We start from the raw sequence: 10,819 nt of genomic DNA, 5'->3' as shown, positions 1-10,819 counted from the left end.
AAGAAGGGTCTGCTTTTATATGATGGTCTCACACTACCCCGGCCTCTGCCTTCACTCTTCCCTGCCCACACCCAGGACGCCTGAGCCGAACCCAAGAGAAAATTCCATCTGACAAACTCTCAACATCTTTTGACCTAGTTGACCATTCCCATATTCTTGAGATTCTTTCTTCACTCGGCTTCCCTTTCAGTCTTCTCTCCTGGTTCTTGTGCCCAAGCCCCTCCTCTCTGCCTTCATCACTCCTGACTGAGTGGAAGTGCTATCCCTATGCTGCTGCCTTTCAAGTTTGGCTCAGACCGCTCCTCAGCTCGCCATATATGCAGGTGCCAGAGCCACCTCTTTCCCAGAATGTCTAACTGAGCCCCGAGTTAACAAGCGCCCAGCCACACCCTGCTCCTCCTACCGCCTTCCCTGTCTCAGCTGTTCTCTACGCCTTCCTTCCATTACTCGGCCGAAAATCGGGCCCTCCTTGACCACTCTCGTTCTCTCACACCCTTTTTCCAATCCTTGGGGAAATCCTGTGGGTTCTACCTTCAAAACCAATCAACCATCAAGCCACTTCTCACCACCGGCCTCCTACCACCTTGTGCCAAGCCACCGTCTCGCATCTGATTTCTGCAACAGCCTCCGGTCGCCCTGCTCCCACCACCCCCACCCCCAACGCCATATCTGTTTTCAGAACAGCAGCTGTGACACTGTGTCATTCAAGAGTCCCTAGTTCATTGAAGATAAAAGCTAGAGTCCTTACAGTGGCTTACAATCCGATATTCCCCTCTCCCCCCATTATTTCTTTGGCCTTATCTCCTATTCTCTCCTTCGCTTCCTGGTTCCCATTACAACGGCCTCTTAGCTATTCCTGGAACATGCCCCGTACACACCTATCTTGGGGTTTTTGCATAGGCTGTTCCCTCTACTCTCATTCCTGACATTCATGGCTCACGCCTACCTCCCTCAGGACTTGAATGTCGCCTCAGTGAGGCTTCCCCGACCCCCTTCTTCCTTAAAACTGCTACACCAGCCCTGGCCCATTTTCCTCAGTGGTTAGAACAGCAGCCTCGGACTGAAGGGTCTTGGGTTTGATTCTGGTCAAGGGCACACACCTCGGTTGCAGATCCCCAGCCCTGGCTGGGGCCTGTACGGGAGGCAACCAATCAATGTGTCTCTCTCACATTGATGTTTCTTTCTCTCTCTCCCCCTCCCTTCTGCTCTTTCTAAAAATCAATGGGAAAATATCCTCAGGTGAGGATTCACCAAAAACAAAACAGAACAAACAAACAAACAAACAAAACCTGCTGCCACACCACCTTGTCGCCCATCTTTTACTTTTCTCCATCACACTGTCACAGGGGTAACCACTTTTTATTTCTAAACTTTTTATTTTCAAATAATTATAAATTCATGGGAAGCTGCAAAAATTGTACAGAGAGGACCTGTGCCTTTCACCCAGCTTCCCTCAAGGGTCACATCTGCCATAGACGACATCAAAACTAGGACATTAGAATGGTGTGGCGTGTGTTTCGTCCCAGTCATTTTATCACTGGTGTCCGTTCATGTAACCACCACGGCAATCAACAGGGTATTCCACCAAAATTGTCCCATCACCACAAAGATCTCCCTTGTGGAACCCCCTATAGTCGCGCCTCTTCCCACCAAAACCAGCCCTAACCACTGGCAACCACCAATCTGCTTCTCATCTTATAATTCTGACAGTTGAAGAATGTTATGGAAATAGTATCAAACTTTGTGACCATCTAAGATTTTCTGACTCGGTATATGCTCTTGAAATCCATCTAAGTTGTTGTATGCATCCGTTGATTCCTTTTTAATACTGAGTAGTGTTCCATGGTATGGGCGACCAGTTTGTCTAGCCAGTGATCTACTGAGACTCACGGTGGCTGTTTCATTTTTTTACTATTACAAATGAAGTTTCTACGGACAATTGTGCACAGGTTTTTGTACAAATGCAAGCTTTCATTTCATGAATTTATAATTATTTGAAAATAAAAAGTTTAAAAATAAGAAGTGTGTTACACCTGTGACAGTGGGATGGAGAAAAGTAAAGGATGGGGGACAAGGAAGGCTGGTATGGGGGTGGTGTGGCTGTTGGTTTTTGTTTTTTTGTTGTTTTGTTTTTGGTGAATCCTCACCTGAGGATATTTTTCCATTGATTTTTAGAAAGAGCAGAAGGGAGGGGGAGAGAGAGAGAAACATCAATGTGAGAGAGACACATTGATTGGTTGCCTCTCGTACACGCCCCGGCCAGGGCTGGGGATCTGCAATCGAGGTGTGTGCCCTTGACCAGAATCAAACCCAAGACCCTTCAGAAATGAACGCAGAGGAGTTTTTCTAGTAAATTTATAGATTTTTTAAGAAACTGCCAAACCATTTTCCTGAGTAGCTGTTATACCATTTTACATTCCCATCAGCAATGTATGATAGATATAGTTTCTACATCTTCACCAGCGTTTAGTGTTGTCACTAATTTGGAGTTTAGATCATGTAATAGGTGTATTGTTGTATCTTATTGTGGCCTTAATTTGCATTTCCCCAATGGCTAGTGATGTTGAACATCTCCTCATGTGCTTATCTGCAATCTGTGTATCTTCTTCAGTGACATTCCTCCATGTCTTCTGCCCATTTTCTAATCGGATTGTTTTTCTGATATTGAGTTTTCAAAGCTCTTTATGTAATCTAGATATGTGTCCTTTGTCAGATACATGGTTTGCAAAATTTTCTCCCAGTCTGTAGCTTATCTTTTTATCCTCTCAACCGGGTCTTGCATAAAGCAAATGTTTTTAATTTTCATAAAGTCCAATTTCTCAATTCTTTATTTTATAGATCATGCTTTTGGGGTCATTTCTAAAAACTCGTCACCAAGCCCTACGTCCTACCGATTTTCTGCTTTTGAAACTGCAACAGCACCTCCACCCCAGCCTTCCTTACCAACCTTCTTGCTTTTCTTCGTCTCCATAGCACTTCATTGTACATTTTATTATTTGTGTATGGCCTGCCTTGCCCTGCTGGGATCGAAGTTCCACTGGCACAGGGGGTCTTTCCTGTTCTGTTCACTGCTCCATCTCCGTGCCTAGCACAGTGTCTTGGTACAAAGTGCCCAGTATGCATTTGTTGAATGATTACAGGGATCTTGGCTTCTGAGATGCAAGATGCTGGGACCAAAAGGTATTACTCAAGACAGGTAACCTCACTAGCTGTACCTCTGTGAGCCACACGCGGGGGAGACAAGCATACTGGAGTGAGGACTACAGCAGTCCCACTAGCACCCTGCTCCTCCCTGCCCCCACCCCTTGCTGCCTGTTAAGTTTCAGGCAGAGGGAACAGCAGGCTGTATGTCTCAGGCCAGGGAGTGGGAGAGCATAAGACATACAGTGCAAATGGCTGGGGTTGGGGCAAGGAGTGGAGGGCCTCAAGGAAGACCAAGCAGGAGGGTGATGGGATCAGACCCTCTGGAGAGGGTGGTCGGACTTGGGGAATGGGGACGAGCTCCATTTTCGATGTGTGGGGTTAGAGGGCCACCAGGTCCTCTAATCTGAGCAGCTGGCCACAGGTCTAGCGGTCAGGAGAGCCCCATGCGGTGGACAGAGAAGGAGGAGAGCACGCCCAGATGGAAACTGAGGCCAGGGGGTGGCTGCTCGCACCGGGAGAGGGAACAGGGTCAGGTCCTCAGGATAGAAGCGCTGGGGGAAGAAGGAGCAGTGATGCCCAGGGGCTTGTGAAAAACACAGCTCCCTGTTGAACTGGACTCTGGGTGTGGGGGCCCCAAAATCTTTGTTTTTAACCAGCCTTCTGGGCAATTCTGAGAAGCCTGAGACTCACAGGTTTGGGAACTGAGAGGGCTGAGGGATGAAGGAGAGGCGACAAGAAAGTGAAGACCTAGAGACGTTTGTTCCCCAAAAAAAGAGTTTGATGTAAAAAGAAAAAATTAAAGTGTGAAAATACCAAGGTTAGGTGGGGTGGGGGGACGGGGGGAAATACTGCCACGGAACGTGCATACAGGGCAGGGAGAGGGTGCGCACGATGCGACCGGCCCGGAAAAGGTGGGCATAGCATTCCCCCAGCCACTCCACTCCTGCGGACACGCCCTGGGGAAAGTCTCCCCTGTCCACAAGGGAGATGTGTACAAGAATGTTCACAGCACAGTGTGCAAACGCTACCGTCATAACCACCTGATTACTAGGTAACAGGGAAGTACAGGGGAGGCTGGACAATGCAGGCATGCCACTTACACAGCTTTGCCAGAGAGCTGCCGTTTAGACACACGCCCATAAGGCCCGGGTGACGTGGGAAGGTGCTTATGGGTCGATCACACCTGGGAACAGGTAATTGGCCAGAATAGGTGTGGCCGCTGCAAGAATGTGAAACCTGAGATATTTGAGGTCATGAACAAAGGAATTTCGCTCTCTCGGTGCTTCCTTGGCTCTCTCTTGCTGCTCACTTCTTTCTTTCTAACATATTTTTATTGATTTCAGAGAGGAAGGGGGAGGAAGAGAGAGATAGAAACATCAATGATGAGAGAGAATCATTGACCGGATACCTCTTGCACGCCCCCTACTGGGGATCGAGCCCACAACCCAGGCATGTGCCCTTGACCAGAATCGAGCCCGGGACCCTTCAGTCCACTGACCGACTTTCTATCCACTGAGCCAAACCAGTCAGGGTGTAAGTTGTGCTTTTTAAGATGAGAGGGACTAGAGCAGTGATGGCGAACTGTTTGAGCTCGGCGTGTCAGCATTTTGAAAAACCCTAACTTAACTCTAGCGCCCTGTCACATATAGAAATTATTTGATATTTGCAATCATAGCAAAACAAAGCTTCATATTTTTGATATTTATTTTATATATTTAAATGCCATTTAACAAAGAAAAATCAACCAAAAAAATGAGTTCGCGTGTCACCTCTGACACGCGTGTCATAGGTTCGCCATCACTGGACTAGAGCGTGCTGAACGCAACGGCAAGGCGCTGGAGCGACCGCATGAGACAGAGCGCCGACCAGGAGAGAGGCCCTCAAGGATGGGATGCGACCAACACAGACCAACACTGACCGCAGATGGGAAGCCAGCATGTTTCCATGGCGCCAGCAGGGTGGGCCCAGCCCCCAGCCTCTCACCAGCACAGTGTGTGTGTGTGTGGGGGGGTGGTATGACAGTATTCCTGGTTCCAGGCACAGAGCTCCTAAAATCCTTGCAGTTTCATGACCGGAAGCTCTTTTGTTATTAACTCTGACCCCCTTTCCACCACCCCAGCATTTATGCTAATGAGGTGACTTGTGGCATGCCTCCAGATAGCTTCTGGATGGGGCTGGTGGCTGGAAAGACCACACCTTGATTAGAGGATTGAGACTTTTAGCCCCATCCCTGACCTCTGGGGAGCAGTGAGGGGTTAAAGGGTGAGTTCAGCCTCCAATGGCCAATGATTAATCAATCATGCCTACATAACGAGACCTCCATCAATATCCCCAAGTGACAGGGTTCGGAGAACTTCCGGGTTGCACCCATCGAGGCCCTAGGAGGGAGGCCAGCCAGGAGAAGGCATGGGACCTCTGAGTCTGCCTCCAAACTTCGCCTCTCTTCCATGGGGCTGCTCCTCGGTTATATCTTTTACAATAAACCAGTGAGAATAAGTAGTACTGCCCTAACCGGTTTGGCTCAGTGTATAGAGTGTCGGCCTGCGGACTGAAAGGTCCCAGGTTTGATTCCGGTCAAGGGCTAGTACTTTCTTGAGTTCTGAGAGTCGTTCTAATGAATTATCAAACCTGAAAAAGGGGGTCGCAGGAACCTCCAAATTTATAGCCGGTCAGGCTGAAGTGCTGGGACTTGTGACTAGCATCTGAGGTAGGGCATCCTGCTGGGACTAAGCCCTTAACCTGTGGAGTCTGTGCCAGAGCCAGGTGGTGTCGGCATTGGATTAAACTGTGGAACACCCAGTTGGTGTCAGAAAGAACCTCAGGGGGCTTTCTGCTATTTGGGGTTCTGAGAGACTCCTAGCCCTAGAGCCCAGTCCAGTTTCATCCTGAGGGTCAAAGGCTTTGAATGACCCTGTTGGGAATGTGACCATCGTTTTCCCACTTATTCCCAGGGAAAAACCTATTTCTGGTTTGTAAACTCAGCCCCAAACAAACTTCTGGAACGTGACCACTTGTTCTATACCCGTTAAAGCACCCATGGGCTGCGGGCATCCTGTGCACGCGGCCCCACCTCTTGCCCCTGAGCTCACCTGAATTTTGAGCCTGAATTTTCTGATGCCAGAGAAAGCCTTCAGCGTGTTCAGAGCCTGGATTTTGACACTGTTGTCCTTGTCATCCAGCATGGAGCCCACGAGCATGATGTCATCGGGAGTACAGGCAGAGGCCTAGGTGTGCCGGGAGAGACGGAGGAGGCAGGAGCAGTGCGTGTCCTAGGCCCAGGGCCCCCCACCCCATGTCACCAAGACCTCGCCCCACAACCCCTCCCGGCATCATCAGCCAGAGAGACGGGCCCCAGACCACAGTCTGGCCAGGCAAGACTGTAGCCGCCAGGGGTCAGGCTGGCTCGGAGGGACCCCTGCTTCCCGCCCCTCACCTCAGCCTCCAGCAAGTACACACAGCGCGTGATGTTGTGCAGGATCATGCCCTTGGTGTACTCATCGTGTCTGTTCTCCAAAGAGTTGAGAAGCCTCCGGAGCTCACCTGAGTCCCCCCCGTGCCGCTCTCGCTCGATGGCCAGGCCTAGACAGCCAACCCAGCCAGTTCAGGCTGTGGACTCGGGGCGCAGACAGAATGGGGTTGGGAGGAGGAGGGGGACCTGGGACAAAGCTGCCTTGCCCCTTCTGAAGAGCTTTCTCGCTACAGGCAGGACCACCGCGTCCAGCTGGACAGGGTGTGGCGTGCACGGCGCACCTTATCGAATGCTGTGTCAGTCACATCATAAACATCACAGTTTTAAATATTTACTCTAACAATTTCCTGGCATATGCAGTAACACGCAGTTTTCCATCCTAATTAGCATATGGCCCTGAGATTCCAGCAGATGGCAACAACACGTCTTGCAGAAGGGGAGCCCTTTGCTACTTTGCCCAAAGTTGTCATATGAACTAGTACAGGCTCTGGGCATGTAGGTCCCCCAATTTTCCTTTGTTGGGGGGGAACTACTGATGCCTAATCCTCACGCAGTGGCTTCCCAGAAGCCAGAGTGAATGGCGAGTGTAAAGACCTGCCAGATGAGTCCTGAGGACCCCCTTGAGTCCCAGGCCCCTGTGCTGGGGCGAGTTTAAGGAAGATGGAGGAGAGAAAGAGAGAGGAGGAATTTGGAGTCACCTTTGGGCCCTCCCACACTGGAGGCCTCGGGGAGCAGGTCCTCCTGGAGCCAAGTCCTGCCCCCAGGGCCCAGACACTCACGGGCGATGCAGGTGGGCGAGGAGGTAGAGAGGGGCTGTTGGCATTTCATGCCCGTCCTGATGGCCTTGTAGAGCAGGTAGACGGCCCCAGCTCCTATAGTCAAGCCCAGTACGCTCTTGCGGATGTTCAGTTGCCCCAGTGGGGAGAGGTTCTTGCCCATGTCCTCCGCGCCGCCTTGGGCCCAGGTGGGAGCTAGGCCGGAGGCGCCTGGTAAGGGCCTTCCGGAACCAGAACCCTGGCAGAGCCAGGAACCAGGGTGCGAGAATCGCAACCCAGGCAACAAAGGAAACGGAAGACATGCGGGGATGGAGGGTGCTCGGGAAGCAGGGAAGCCAGGGCAGCTTGGTAGGAGAGAAGGTTTAGCTTAGAGGCTGCGGGAAATGAAGCTCAAGACTCTACGGGAATAAAAAGTCTGGGCTGGCAGGATCTTCGCCTCCCTATTCCTTGGGGCAGCCAGGCTGGTGGGGTGCCAGCAGGGGGCTCCCGAGGCTGCCCTTCCTCCATTAGAGGGCAGCAGAGGCCCAATTTCTGGGCTGGGCCTTGGAAACTTTCTGGGAGGGGTGTTGGGGGTGTGCCCACTGGCAGCCCCAGTTCCCTCCCTTCCCTGGCCCTCCTATCTTCCATCTCTTCCCCACAGATCCACTGCTGGGCCTTGGGAGCTGCTGCAGGCAGCCCCCTCCCCAACCCCCCAACACAGGGATGCAGCTTACAAAGTGCTGCAGAGTCTGGGGGCAAATCCACCGGCTCCCAGCACCTGCATGTGCTCTGCAGTGTACAACCGGTGGGACCAGAAGCTCCAGAGGGTAGTTGTCTGCATCTCCAACATGCAGCGCCGTCTTGCACTTAGTAGGTGCTCAAGTCATGACTTCTGTCGTTCTCTGAGGACTTGAGGGCAGAACAGGGACGGAATCTAGATGCGGGCTCCGGGCCCATTGAACCAGTGGGGCCTAGAGGAAGGGGCTGCCCTTGCCTTGGTTTCAGTTTTTGCATTTCTACCCAGAGACTCAGATTTACCATTCGAAAACTCCAGGTTTAAAATTTGGGTAGGTCTGTGCCTGTAAACTATGGGGGCTTAAATCTGTGAGTACCACCCCCACCTCCCCAACCCCCTCCTCCCCCAGGCAGAATGAGGCTTGAGGCCTCTTCTGGAAGAGCCCAAGTTTGAAGGCCTTGATCTTCACTACTAGGATGGGGCAGGTGGCCAGACCTTTCCATCCTTCTCTTCACCCCCTGGCCCCACACCTGCGGGCCTCACCTCTGGTGTAGAACCAGGAGGTGACGGGTCCAGAGCCAGCGCTGAACATGGTTGTACCAGAACGGGGCTTCCCTGCCTGGCGGCAAGCTCCTGTTGGGAGGCTCTGGGTCCTGGGCTGCCCCTGGGCTTGAAGGAGGTGGGGAAACAGCCTCCCCACGATGCTGCAGCCATCCAGGCCTGTCCACTCAGAGCCTGTGCCCACCACACCTGGCTGCAGGCAGTGCCCTTACATGGCCATTCTCTTCATCCCTCTGCCCCAGCCCCACAGACACCCCGCTAGGTAGTCTATGGGTGACTACACAGACTCCCTGCAAGGAGGCCTCCTCCCTGCGTGGGACCCACAGTCACCACCCATGAGCTCCAGGAAGGAAACACCTGCCTGCTGAGGGCTGCTTTAGGTTCCCAGGGTGACCGTGGTGGGCCCGGGGATAGAACCTTCAGAACAAGGTCCCTGCCCTTCTCTGGGGTGTGACTCAGAGCTACTGGCCTCTCCCGTCCGTGGATTTGATTCTGCGACCTTCACATGCTAAGCAAACACGGTGCTCACATGTTCTGTAAAGGCCTCCAAAGGCGAACTATTTCTTGGCTCTAACCCAGCTCCTTCCCGCTACACCTACAGCCCCTTCCCTTTGGTTCTGCCCTCAACTGACTCAAAGGGGTTGGCGGCAGAGGCACCCCCAGGGTGACATTTCCATGGGTCCCCAGCACGAGGAAATAATAAAGAGGAATGTCTCTTTGCGGTGTAAAGGCAGTGACTGGTCTTTCTTGGGAATGGCTGCTTTTGATTGAGATGATGTGTTTCTTAGTGAGAGGAGAATTCAAATACACTTGCTTTTATGAAATATGGTAATAGATGGTGGTCGTGCTTTGAGTGTTCTTAGGGAGCACAAATGAAAGCTGCAACTCTTTGTGGGAACTTGGCTTTTGTTCCCTTGTATTGACTGGCTTTTCTGTCAAATCCAGGAATCTGGAACCACTGGTGAGAGAGAAGTCTGAGATTCCACATACACTCAGCCCCAAGTTTCTTACCAGAGCAAAGGGTGTGGGCTACCCTAGCGCATGCCTCTGGCCTCCCCACCAGCCTTCTACCTCCCAGGCTGCTGTCCTCCCAGGTTAGGTGCAGTTTAGCTTAGTGAGAGTGTGGGCTCTAGCCAGACTTCCGGGTTCAAAGCCAGCCCAGTCACGAAGTTAGCTTTGTGTTTCCTTTTTTATATATATATATTTTATTGATTTTTTACAGAGAGGAAGGGAGAGGGATAGAGAGTTAGAAACATCGATGAGAGAGAAACATCGATCAGCTGCCTCCTGCACACCTCCTACTGGGGATGTGCCTGCAACCAAGGTACATGCCCCTGACCAGAATTGAACCCAGGATCCTTGAGTCCGAAGGCCAATGCTCTCTCTATCCACTGAGCCAAACCGGTTAGGGCTTTGTGTTTCCTTTTTAAAATTTTTTTTTAAATTTTGATTTTTTAGAGAGAGGGAAACGTGGATTGGTTGCCTCCTGCACACAACCCCACCAGCGGATGGAACCAGGACTCCTTGGTGCAGAGGAGGGTGTCCAACCGACTGAGCCACACCAGCCAGGGCAGCTTTGCCATGTCTTCTTGCTGCTTCTTCCCCGTCTGTAAAATGGAAATGATACCTACCTGGGGAGGGTGTGTGTGGGCATTAAGTAAAGTGCTTAATACTGTGATGATCAGGTTTCAGCGGTCAAGAACATTAGGCGGGAAGGCTGTGAGCACGCGATGGTGGGCCGCGAAGAGGCCTCAAAGGCACATCCTGGTCTTGTTCAGACTAATCACGATCAACTCCTGTGACCCATTTAACCGCCTTGAACAATTTCGGATTAGAGAAATTTGAGAAACCTCATACGATATGGGGGGAGGGGGGGCCTACTGTGCAAGACCAAGTTCTAGGTCATTAAGGAGGGTGACGGTGCAGGGACCCGACGCTTGTGTGGCAAGGAGGTGACTTGACTAAAACGCCTTCGGAGTCCGACCGGCTGGAGTTTGGGCAAATTCCACAGTCTGAGTCCCCATTTCCTCCTCCGGAACGCGGGTCTATTAATACCTCCCACTACCGGGAAGCGCGGGCAGGGATGACTGCTGTGACCCGGGGCACAGGCGCTCTACACCCGCGAGCTTCCTGTGCAGAAAGCACACAGATGGA

The 10,819-nt window shown here is 51.8% G+C and overlaps 1 protein-coding gene across 1 annotated transcript in view; it reads right to left on the bottom strand.

Annotated features, from left to right (window-relative positions):
• The window catches only part of ARMC12 (armadillo repeat containing 12), a 14,026-nt gene extending 5,527 nt beyond the window's left edge, over window positions 1-8,499 (bottom strand). Inside the window, exons 1-3 of the mRNA XM_006759046.2 lie at window positions 7,312-8,499; window positions 6,578-6,723; window positions 6,233-6,368 (exon numbers count right to left, since the gene is read on the bottom strand). Coding sequence (XP_006759109.1) covers window positions 6,233-6,368; window positions 6,578-6,723; window positions 7,312-7,552 — 523 coding nt within the window. The 5' untranslated portion in view covers window positions 7,553-8,499. The remainder of the gene's footprint in view (window positions 1-6,232; window positions 6,369-6,577; window positions 6,724-7,311) is intronic.
• Between the last annotated feature and the right edge of the window lie 2,320 nt (window positions 8,500-10,819).

Source organism: Myotis davidii, unplaced genomic scaffold, assembly GCF_000327345.1.
Source record: "Myotis davidii unplaced genomic scaffold, ASM32734v1 scaffold1036, whole genome shotgun sequence".
NCBI classification, from domain to species: Eukaryota; Metazoa; Chordata; class Mammalia; order Chiroptera; family Vespertilionidae; genus Myotis; species Myotis davidii.
Note: the sequence above shows the minus strand (reverse complement) of the source record. Positions and strands in the feature narration are given on the sequence as shown.